A 12,786-nucleotide genomic window follows, 5' to 3' on the forward strand; every position below is an offset into this window, starting at 1 on the left:
CTTTTAGCCACTCTTGTCTAGATCATCTCCCTGTATTTCTAGAATGCTTCACCCTTCTGTTTGTTGAGACTGAAGTTCCCTCAGTTTCTCCCCTTCATGCACGCATCTTAGTAACTGTACATTACACTCCTCACCAGCCTAGTCATGGCAGACTTTCATCCATTTGACTGTTATACTTAAACTTTGATGTTTTTTTGTAGCACTTTCATTTCCATCACTCTTATTAGTTTGGCTGGTTTCGACTGTGAATTCTTCGACAACGTATCCTTTTGGTTAATTGCATAATATCCTGTAGGTCTTACTTTCTATGTTAACCCCTTGTTCAGTGCGGATTGTCGCAGCTCTCTTTGTAACACGCGATTATACTAGCCTGCAATAGCTGATGGAAAAATTGCTACTAGGCCTTTCATTGGGACGAATCTAGAAACTGACACAAAACAAGGGTGCAAACAATTCACTGCATCTCTGTTTTTTCCATACAGTGTAAATCTATTTCTTTTTTTTAAATTTTCCAAGAAATGTGACGTGCTGGGGGTTGTAATGATGATGCTGGAAACAAGCTTTCTGTTGGAAGAGGAGTGCAACCTCAACGCTGAACCAGTAGATTTCATCACACTTAGGGAATAAAAAGTAATTCAGTTTCCTTGCAAACTAAATCCCGTCCATCTCTGCTGGTACTGTCAGAGTGCAGCAGTTGTGATGGTGGGCTTTATATAGTGATGTACACTGTAAGCTGAACTCGGTCCACCAACTTAATTTCATTTAAGTCTGCAAATGACTTGCGGACAATATCAAGTCAGTCATTAATGATTGGAGCCAGATTTCAACTGGCAGACCAGAGGTGAATGGCGCTGCATTACTATGCCATATCCTCAGGGCCGGTGAGAGCAGGAATTAGGCCCGTGCCAGCTAAGAAAAGTAGGCCCTGGTGTAAGGTTCTGATGTGATACTTAATAAGAGAAATCATTTTCTAAATTTCCCAAATAATTTTTATTTATTTAAGAAGGCTTTACGAGCTTCTTTGTTAGCAAATTCTTCAATTACAATTGAAATGTTTATTTATACATGTTAGAAATAGATATATTTAGATTTTTTTTAAATTTTGCCTAACAAAGCAGGCCCCTTGAACATTGTAGGCCCTAGCCAAATGGCCATGCTGGCACCTCCTCTCTCCTGGAGTACTTTTTTTAACTTAGTTTTGAAATTAGCATTGTTATAGTAATAAAGTATACATTATATGGTTTATGTGAAAAATCTAGGTAAAAGAATAACAATTATAGAAGTTGGGGGCAGAGTCGCATGGCTCCCCCAACCAAAAAGGCATTCCACTGCCCCCTTGATCTCAGCCCTGGTTCAAATTGTACTGGAAGCCCAAAGCAATACGGGGATGCTGTTGGGAAAAAAAATGGTTGTAAAGATAAGTATTTATTGTATCAGGAAAAGTAGAATAGTCATTCTCAATCTGGGGTTCATAAAACCATCACAGGGTTTCCTCCAGAAGGAATGCAACTAAAGTGTAGTTAATAAGAAAAGCAGTAGGCCTGACCTCAGCACTGAGGAGCTCCGCTCTAAAGCTACTTCTGCTTGATCTCATGCGGAGGATGGGAAGAACATGGCCTTAAGGAGCCCAAAGCTGCATGGAGAGGAGAAAGGGAAGAATGCAGCTGATCACCACCACTGGGAGCCTAAACCCAAAGCAAAGTGGAGGCAGGGAAGAATGGCACTGATTGCCTCTGTGAGGTGCTCAACCTGGTGCCAAGAAGAGAGAAAGAACGCTGCTTCCAGCACCTTCAGTGGCCAGTGTGCCACATGACCAGAGAAGGAAGAGGAGAAAAACAGGATGATTACCCTGAAGGGCATTTCCAGTCACTGTTGCATGTGCCCTGCCTACCCCGGTGGACTGACAGTGAGGGAGAAAAAGTGAATTGAGTGAGTGGTATAGCCATGGAGACAGTGGTGTAGGGGCCTTGAGGGGGCTAGCACATGGAAGAAGGAGCATTGCGGGGGTAGGTACTCTGGGGAGAGGGCAGGAGGGAGATCACTGGGAAGGAAGATCAAAAGAAGAAAGGATCTTGGGAAGGTGCCAGGAAGGTTCCATGGAGTGGGAGAGCAGAGAGCAAGAGGGAGAAAAGAGTGAAGAAGGGAGCGTGCTTGGGAAGAGACTAATAGAGAGCAGAGGGCAGGAAGGAGAGATGACCACCAGGGCTTAAGGGGATGGCGGGAGAAATAATTTTCAGGGATGATGGGAAAGAGAAGAAGAGAATAGACTGATATAGAGAAGGAGAGATGATACTAGTTAAACAAAGAAACAAATCACATTAAATGAAAAGATGACATTAAATTTCTCTCTCACCCACCTGAAAAGATGCAATTGACCCCCCCCCCCCATTATTACGTTGACCTGGAGGGAGGGGGGGGGGAGGATTGTCAGCTGCATAAAAATCATCCCTCTTATTTTCTTGGTAGAGTAGCATGGGTCCATAGCTCATGGTTGATTTACCATTTCTCATGCTGGCTTTTACATTATCTATATTTTTATTTATTTATTTATTTAACAGCTTTTAATATACCGGTGTTCGTGCGAGCACATCACGCCGGTTTACAATAAACTTGAGAAAGGAGGAAATTACAAAAAACAGGGAGTGGGAGATGGAGCAGGAGCGAAAAAGAGGGGGGGAGAGAGAGGGAGAAGGTAAAGGAGGAAAGACAGCAGCTGAGAAGGTAAAGGAACGTAGCAGTATTTACATGAGAGACTGATTAACGAGGGTTAAACATTGTCGCTTAATTACAGCGGTTAATGAAGGATATATAGATTATATAGTTTGACCATATAGTTTGATCATATATAGGTCCATATATAGCTCCTTGTATATATATATATATGGACCTATATATGGTCCATATATATATGGACCAAACAATCACAAAGAGCAAAAAACGAACCTAATCATGAATAATTCAATCACACACAAAAGGTATCGGCTCCAACTATATCCAAGTCTTTCACCATCCAACAGACTATTTAGAACGAATCAAAATGTGAAATCAATACAATTTTAAGATAGAAACGGGATCGCATCAGCAAGCCTTTTGACGACGTGCCTGGTGTGCTCGAATAGCCCTTGAAAGAGTCTCATGAGACTCTTTCAAGGGCTATTCGAGCAAGGGCTATTCGAGCACATTGACATAATGATAAAACACTTAAAAGTATGAACATTTTTCTACCAACACACGGGTCGCAAATGATAGATAAGACCGGACGGCTTGGTCACACCAGGCACGTCGTCAAAAGGCTTGCTGATGCGATCCCGTTTCTATCTTAAAATTGTATTGATTTCACATTTTGATTCATTCTAAATAGTCTGTTGGATGGTGAAAGACTTGGATATAGTTGGAGCCGATACCTTTTGTGTGTGATTGAATGATCCATATATATATGGACCATATATAGGTCCATATACCGATACACCTATATATACCTATACATGGACCTATATATATGGGCCTATATGGACCATATACCTATATATACCTATATATACTTATACCTATATATGGACCTATACCTCTCTCTCTCTCTCTATATATATATATATATGTGTGTGTGTGTGTGTGTGTGTGTGTGTCCATATATAGGTCCGTATATATATATATATATAGGACAGTATAGTTTGACCATATAGTTTGACCATATATAGGTTACTTCTCAATCAAAAGACCAAGCCCAGGCAGGATCACAGAGATACTCTACATATGCTCCTCTACCAATACAACAGCCAACAACTATGCACAAATATTTCTATCCTACCTGATTATCTTTTTGTTGTGTGGGAACTCAGAACCCATGTGTCTGAATACCCTTGGTCAGGGTGAAAATCTGTTTGCCTCTTAGGAATGTTTTCCAATACATTTCTCTCATCAGTCCCCTTCCTAGTAATAGTTCTGTAATTTAGGAGTTTGAATCCTCTGATTTTTTAGTGATATTTCCTCCAAAATTACCAGCAGATGTTCAGGGGATTATGATATGCAAATCCCCTACCTGAATCTATGACTCATCTATTCAATGGTCAGTTAAACTCCCTAGGAATGTGCCATAAAAATGTTATTCTTCCTGCACAGTGCTCAGGGCCAAAGAGAGCAGGAATTAGGCCTGTGCCAGCTAAGAAAAGTAGGCCTCTATGTAAGGCCTGATGTGATCTATATAAATAAAAATGTTAAATAGTTTGTACGAAATCGCTAATCTCAGCAACCACTGAACCGATTGCTTTCAAATTTGGACACAAGCTTCACCTCACATACGGCAAGGTTCTTCTACACTTACATTACATATATGTCACACCGGGGGCTGGTAAAAAAGTTTTAAAATTTGGTTCCACAAAACAGCGACATCTGCTGGACGTAAGCGCAAGCTCTTACACCTTGCACAAACGCTCACACCCCCCCACCACGTGACCAATGTTTGGGATTCACACACCCTCCGACCAGACACAAATCCACCCTCCTCACCCCCCCCCCCCGCACACATGCCGATTGTACTTACTTCACACACCCTCCAAAACACACAAAAACCCACAAAATTCCAGCATGCTACACCGGGAGGCCACTCACATTGCCACATGTTTGCAATTCCACACCCTACGAACTCACACAAAACACCCTCCTCACACCCCCCATGCACATGACTTTTCTACTTACTGCCCACACCCTCCGAATGCACGCAAAACGGCAGAATAGTTCGGGCTGCTCCAGCGGGGGGGGTGGGGGGAGGCAACACCGCTCCATGACACATCACATACACTACGGCCTTCGGCTGCCAGCAATCAAAATGGCGTCGACGGCTCTGTCCCTTACTAGGACACTCGGGAACGCCAATGGCGGCAGTAGCCCATGTGACATAGTAAGGGCGAGGGCCCGTCGACGCCATTTTCTGGACTGGCAACCGGTGCACCTTCGCCCTTACTATCTGAGCGAGACGACCGCTCCCATTGCTCCACCCCACTGACAGAGTAAGTTCTAACAGCCGTCGGAGACAGTTTCAGTGCTGGGTGCCGAGGGCCAGGCGCCAATACTTCCATGCCGGAACGAACACCCGCTCCACCGACTACCATTTTTGACAGGTATCGGCGGGCCTGCAGGGGAGGGGCGTGGGGATGTTCTTGCGTCCATGTTCGGGGGGGGGGGGCAGGGGGGCAGTTATCCCCATTCTCTTTTCTTTCTTTTCCACTTAACCTGGCTCTGCCACTGCAATGCGTGGCCGGGTACAGCTAGTACTTAATAAGAGAAATCGTTTTCTAAATTTCCCAAATACTATTTATTTATTCAAGAAGGCTTTACGAGCTTTTTTCTTAGCAAATTCTTCAATTACAAATGAAATTTTTATTTATACATGTTAGAAATAGATATATTTAGCTTTTTTTTTAAATTTTGCCCAACAAAAGTAGGCCCCTTGAACATTGTAGGCCCAAGCCAAATGGTCATGCTGGCACCCCCTCTCTCCTGGAGTGCATATCATTGAGCCACCTCACCCCCAACATCAAGGTCTCTGGTGGGTGTCTACACAAAGAAGGGCAATATCCCCATGAAATTAATCTCTTGTCCTGATGAAAGTGAATTTTTATTCAAAATATAATTAAAACCAGATGCGTGCTACATAGGGTTGCAATTTATTATGGGCACATGTAATTAAGCATGTTTCTGTACAATAATGCACATACATAAAGAAATATGATAATGTGCATAAATTTGACAGTAATAATACCATAAGGAAAGCATACTAATCACATCTATTGTATTCTAAGTTTAATGCCAGGAAACATCACATTGCAATGCACAGAGTGTCCTGCACAGGATTTCACAGGAGTAGTTTCTCCCTGCAAAGATGTGACTTTCTCCATCATCTGCTGCTGGATCCAATCCAAATAGTGACTGATCTTAGTATAGATTCCAAAGTTATCCAACCTGCCACAGCCTTCTCCCCAACTCACCAGTCCAACAAGATACCATATTTCCCCAAACTTGGTGACCATAGGGCCACCACTGTCTCCCTTACAGGCATCCTGACTCTCTCCCAGTTTTCCTGCACATAACATGTTATCAGAAATAGCATTCTCCATGGCATCAATACATTCGTTCCGTGGAGCCAATGGAATTTCAATGTAATTTAAGAGGATTGAACGGTTATTAAAACTGTCATCCTGGTTGCCCCAGCCTGTGACGGTCACCTGTGTCCCCTCCTTCATGAGCTGATGATCTGCTAGACCTTTGTCGGGAAGGCAGATTGGTAAAACATGATTGTTGAATGCTGCGGGCTGAGCCAAGTGAAGGAGGGCAATGTCATTATCTGAAGTTGTCTTCTTGTAGTTTTTATGTAAGAGGATCTTGTCAACAGCAATTTGTTGTTCTGTGTTCTCAATCCGTTTGCGATCATATTCACCTGAAAGAGCAAGGAGAGGCATGTGATGGTATAGAACACACCATCTCCAAAACAACCCACCTACCCTTCCTCCCCAGAACCCCCACTACCACACCAAAGTGAGGTAACAGATCAATGACAATACCAACCTCACTAAATATGAGATCAAAGTTAACAATATAATTTTATGTTAAACAAACAGCAAATTTTCAACCATAATATCAAACACTCGACACTTGAGTCCCAACCTTCTTACTGACTTCATATGCACAACAAAACTTAGCAAAGTGATCAGAATCCACAAGCAACAGACAACAAAGAAAGTAGATTTCCTAATCCACTGAACACAACTTTGAGAACCTACCCAATACTGAAGTCATTACTTAGTAGTACCAATAGACTATTTGAACAAAATAGTTTGGATTGACATATCTGCCAGCAATCAGGTGCTGAGCCTCAAATAATAAAATATAATACAATACAGCATAATCAAAACTCAAACTATGAACTTGCATCAATGGCATGCTTACATTGGGCAGTTCTTTGAGGTATGCCAACTGTAAGTGTCAAAATTGCCTACCACATTTCTCAATTGGGTATGGAGGAGAGAAAGTGACTCCTCCAGCATTAAATGCAAATGAAGACAGCATCCTAATCTGATTTTGAGCAACAAATGAATAAAAAAAATCAATAAAACTGTGTTTACATTTTATAACAAAGATATAATGCCCTTTTCATTTCCACCGTACACTATGAAATGTGAATGACGTGGCTACATATAATCTGTCTCAGGTCAGGGATTGGTCTCTTTCCTGTCTATCTCCGTTAGAGACTGTCTAAAGAAATCTAGGGTTGCTGACTTCCCATCTCTATGAGACAGACTCTTGTATTCGACAGTAGAAAGGAGAAAAGGAGTACAGTGCTATCCTGCCAAAAATGAGTTTAAATTAAAGTAGCTGGAGGATGATGCCTTTATAAGGCCAACGAACAATGAGAAATGCAAGGTTTGAGGACCTGTGAAGTCCTTTCCTTAGGTTACAGAACTGATCATAGTTGCAGTTTCTGTGTCCTTTCAATAGCAAGTGATACATTCTCCAGCTTAACAATTTCCAAACACTGAAAACTTGTGGACCCCTAATGGTAATTTAGTCTTATTCCAGTACAAAGTTCCATATGACTGCATGTCAAGATAGAATCAAGTACAGGCAGCGAGAGAAATCAAATCTAAATTGGTTCCAGCTATTTTCAGATCGTTCTCCGCAACGCTGGTCACATTTTCAAGGACGAAAGGCAGAAGATAGCAATAGAGTGGTAGCATTTCCAATATTTCCGTACCAAGTCTTACTTGGTACCTTCCATGATCCTCCATGCAGTGTGCGGCGGTCAGAACCCAGGTCGGGTGAATAAGAACTCCACCACACTTAAACTTCCTGTCAAGCAATAGCAGGACCTAAAGTAAAGAAACATGCAGAAGATCAGAGCCTGAGGGTTGGTCAGAAAGTGCAAGCAGGCAGAAGGAGAATATTGGGCCCTCTCCCATAAAAAGGGGCTATGGCGTTCTGAACCTGAGAGTGGGTGAGACCAGGAGCAAACAGTAACTGTGCAGCACTACAGCCAAAACGTTTGTAGACAGCAACAGTCAAACGGTTTTCTCTTGGGCAAGCCAAGTAAAATGAAAAGTGCCAGATGTGCCTGTTTTTTTTCCCCTTCACACTACCTTGTCCCATCTTCTTCCTAAGCTGTCTCATTTTCTTCCCCCATTCTGTCTCTATTCTTATTGCTACTCTTTTTTCCAGCTCTACCTCTTTCTCCCTCACTCCCCCCTCTCTGTGATGCTCCTTCCAGCCCACTCCCTTTTTCTCTCCCTTCATGATCTTCTTCTTCCAGTCTCATGGTCACTGGGGGTTTGAACCCATGACCCTGGGACTTCTAAGCTGTGAACCTGCTGCAAGGCTGCTAGCTTTCCTAGTTGTCTCGGTGTATTCATCTTGTTTCCTGGGAGAATCAGACACGCCCCTGCAGTCTCACGATTGATCCAGCACTGAGTATGCCCCATATTCCCAGGAATATATAAGGTACACAAGTGCTGGTCCAACAGCCCTCTTTGTGACTGCCCTGCAGAAGTGTTATCTGTTTGCTCCCTACTTTCCAAGCTTTGTTCTTAAGTATCCTGTTCCATGATTCCTGCTATTTATGATTCAAGATTCCTGCACATAAAGCTCCCTGCTTCAGAGTTCAGTCTCCAGTGACCTGCTTGTGTCCAGTTCCAGCGTTCCTGTTCTGAATGTCTCTCCAGGCTCATCTCCAGTCCCTGGCTTTCTCCACGATGCCTTTGCCTTCCTCCATCGTGTCTCCCAGCATGCACCTTTCCTCTGGGGCGCCCCGATTGCCAAGCCCAGATGTCCATAACACAGTCCTAGTTCCCATGCTATTTGTCTATGACCCTTTAGAGGTGTGTTAATGCTTCTCGTTCACAGTGCTAATATTAGATTATCTTAATACAGACTGCACAAGCAAATATGTTAAACAGTTGTTTTGAAAGGAATGGAATAGTGCACTAATGTGGAGAATATAGGACTTGCACCAGAAGCACAGAAGAGAAATATTGTTTTCACTGATGCAAACAAATAAAAAATAGATCTCCTCTCCTAGTAACATCTGTTATGACATCTGTTTGAAGTAATTTAACCTAGCTGATTTTATCTTCTTACCTCCCACAGGTTACCTCCACCTCCCTTGCCAAAAGCTGCATTCTACTCCCCTGTCACTGAAATCTCTGCTCCCCATTCATGAATTGTCTCCTCTTTAATTTGCCTTGAGTTGCCTCCTCCTCACCTGCCATAGGCTCTCTCATCCTATCACATTGCCTCCCACATAACACAGGCTGTCTCCAGCTCCCCTGCCATGGACTGTTTCTTCCTCACCTGCCATGGACTGTCTCCTTTTTTCCCAGGCTTTCCCCCTATGAGTCTGATGTCATATGCCATTTGATTTTTCTTCACCATCCCGCAAGGGAACTCCACTACAAAAAAATAAAAAAGAAAGAGATTAGTTATTCTAGGCAAACTAAAGTCATTGGCTAATTCCTCTTTCTTTTGGTGACTAATGAGACAAGATTTTAGAATCAGTTGATCCAGTATCCAGAATACTCAGCTCCATCATCAACCTTCTGTCCACTGAAAATTACTTGGATGGGTTATACAAAAGTATCTCATTGGGAATATCATTCAAATAAAATACAAAATATGAATTAAAAAACTCTCCTACAGGGAAAGTTTCAAATGTTTTTTGCACTTAAATAGTTATATGTATATATATAAGGGGATCCTAAAAGTCCCTGTCCCTTCCTAGTGTAACACAGTTAACAAAATAATATTATTTATTTCTCTAGGCCCATGAAGAATGGACCTGGAAGAGAGAGAAGCAGAGCTGCATTAGCTCTAACAGAGAAATCATGTGCTTTTAAATTAATTGCTTACCAACTTGTAGAGCCTTCTATAGGAAGGAAATGTAAACAGAAAGAGCACTTGGACAGGAAAGAAAAGTAAACAAGTAGCTGAATTGAGCAGAGCTTGTGTTAGTTGCTTCTGCACATGGGAAAGGAACAATTTGGAGCCAGATACAGAGAGATTTGGAGAGTACCAGAAGCATGCCTGTGTAGCTGGAGCTAAGGAGAAAAAAAACATTTTGGGTCAGAGAGCAAAAGAAATTGTTTAGTAAAAAAGAAAATTCTTAATCCTGGCAAATGTAGGTTACATTTTAACCCAGCTCTACTAGAAAAAAGAGTGCAATAGTCTTATATGAGTAAATACCCAAGGGACCAAATATAACATTGCCAACATGAAAATCAGCAGCTGCAGATAATCCCAGACTCTGGGAGTCCTCATTCTCAAGAACTGACAAACCTGCTCCACCTGTCCGTTGTATGAAACACCTTGATTATATTCATCTTGAATTGAGCTCTCAGTTATTCTGTGATGAAATCAGTTTGTTTTTTGCAAAATTTACTATCCAACCTAAGGTCTGCACCAGAAGTCCCTTGAGAACAGATTGATGGCAATTTTCCCTTAACTGTGCTTGATTCAGCCAGTCATCCAAATAAGGATGCACCAAAATATCATCCTTGCACAAGGCTGCTGCTACTACCACCACCATCATTTTGGAAATCACTTTTGAGGAGGAGCCATCACAGGCTCAAAGAGGAGTACTTGAAATTGAAAATGCCCTCCTAGGACCACAAACCAAAAGAACCAATGATGGTCCCTCTGAATAATTCTGCATCCCCCATTTTCTTTAACCTCTAAGGGATACAAAGGGACCATTAAACTCTAGACTACAGGGTGAGCAAATATGAAGGCATAACCATCTCCTACCACAAAAAGAAACCATTAAACTGTTATCTTGGTCCACTTCTCATAATAACAGATAGACATGGAGAGTGGACCAATTGAACTTTATTGAGAGCCTTTAAGTCCTCCAGAACTGGAACTTGTACTCGCCTGAGGATTTCTACTGCTCCCCCAAAAGAATGGACACTTGCCCAAATACTGGTGCTGCAAAGGACTTTTCCCAGGCTGATAAAGCCAGTGCTCCCTAAACGTTTGCCTACTGGGAAAGATTTTCCAGACCCTCTCATGATTATCTTCCAGCAACATATGAGGCTTAGACTCTCCTAGATACCTGACCAACCTTTCCCAGATCTTCCAAAGCATAGTTTTCCTTGAAAGGGGAAAATACCAAGTGTTGACGAGGAGATTTCTCTGGCTACCAGCTGTGCAGCCAGAGAAATCTCCTTGCCAACATTGCTGACACCAAGTCTCTGGGCAATGTACAAAACAGATCCTACAGTGCATGCCCTATATGCCTAGACCAGATGCTAGGTGCCTGTCTCCTTCTCTGAATGAGGCCCTTCGGAGTCTATCATGGGAGACCATTGCAACTTGCAGAAATAGGTGCAAGCCATCCAACTACTGCCTACTGCCACATGGCATGTTAAGGCTGAAACCTCAAAGAACATTTTGAGGTGAGGCTCCATCTTCCAAACCTAAAAGTCCATAAGGACCACACAATCTTCTACCAGGATAGTGGTCTCCTTTGTAACTGCTGATACCAATGCATCTACTTTAGGTAACTTAAAGAGAACCAATATGTCCCAACCCTGCCAACTTACAGTCTGGATTCCAGAATATTCCATTACTTAAGACTATAGCTTTCAGTATTCAATGAAAGGGAAAGGCTGTAGCAGGATGCCCAAGCTCTGCAAAATGGGATGTTCCCCTTCATGTTCCGAATCAGCTTTACAAGCCTTTATTCCAAGCCCAGCCAGGAGCTAAGATATCAATAGCAGGAGCTCCTTACCTTAGCTACAGGGATTTGCCTCTCTGCTATGGGAACCTTATCCAGATCCTTGTCCTTTGGAAAAGCATCTAGGGACTCCTCCCTCAATTCCTCCTCTGAAACCCCTGATTCCAACTGAAAAATCCAGATCAAGTCCCCTTTCTTCGGACGGGACGGGACAGGACCAGACTGGCCCGCAAAACCTCATAGAGTCCCTCTCTGGGGAAAGTCCTTTTGCTCTAGTATTTCTTTTTTTCTCAATTTGTATTTAAGTATACATTCTGATATACATAAGCATTAGATACAATAACATCTACTTTAAGGTCTCACAGTGCTAATTTTACATTTTACAGAACCAATAGTCTTATAAATGAAAAAGAAAAAAGAGTAAGCTCTACAGGACAGCACACTCACCCTGCTCTAGTGTTTCTTTTACGTTTGTGCCTCCATAGCACAAGCACTGTCAAAATCAGTTCCACACAGCCCAGATCCTCCTCAAGCAACCCCGAAGCTCATCCCAAGCTGCCACATGGAACATTTATGTCCCCCGCCATGGGAGACAAATATGGAGGATCTGCCTTCCCTTCCCCCCAAGTTTACTAGAACTGTGAGAGAGGCAGGGAACATGGCCACTATTCCCACATTGCAAAACATCTCCAACATGACCTGCCTCTGTGCACCAGGAATGCTGCCTTCCATTTGCAAATGTTGCCTTTTTTTTTTTTGCTTTTACTTCAGTGGCAGAAGGAGAGGCTTCCAAGCAGCCCTCTCCACCAACACCCAAGGCCTGCAACTTGGCTCCACAGGCTGCATACGACAGGCACTGCTTCTCATGCTCAGTGGGAGCGGCCATGTTTCAACGTAGTGCCATCAAAACAGATAGTCGATCTCTGGAAGACCGCATCCCTCTCACTGTGGCCCAAACTTGCAGCCCCAGAAGCCTGCACCGCAAGCAGAAGCACCACTGATCCTCTCCTGCAGCCCATACTCCAGGCACCAGTCTTTTACTCTGCTTGGCTTCTCCTTCACTTTTTTTT

The 12,786-nt window shown here is 42.8% G+C and overlaps 1 protein-coding gene across 1 annotated transcript in view; it reads right to left on the minus strand.

Annotated features, from left to right (window-relative positions):
* PROC (protein C, inactivator of coagulation factors Va and VIIIa) overlaps positions 1 to 12,786 on the minus strand; it is a 111,729-nt gene that overhangs the window by 74,270 nt on the left and 24,673 nt on the right. The window contains exons 7-9 of the mRNA XM_029617319.1: positions 9,337 to 9,434; positions 7,748 to 7,862; positions 5,795 to 6,433 (exon numbers count right to left, since the gene is read on the minus strand). Of these exons, the coding sequence (XP_029473179.1) occupies positions 5,795 to 6,433; positions 7,748 to 7,862; positions 9,337 to 9,434 (852 nt within the window). The remainder of the gene's footprint in view (positions 1 to 5,794; positions 6,434 to 7,747; positions 7,863 to 9,336; positions 9,435 to 12,786) is intronic.

This window comes from Rhinatrema bivittatum, chromosome 9 (assembly GCF_901001135.1).
Source record: "Rhinatrema bivittatum chromosome 9, aRhiBiv1.1, whole genome shotgun sequence".
Lineage (NCBI taxonomy): Eukaryota > Metazoa > Chordata > Amphibia > Gymnophiona > Rhinatrematidae > Rhinatrema > Rhinatrema bivittatum.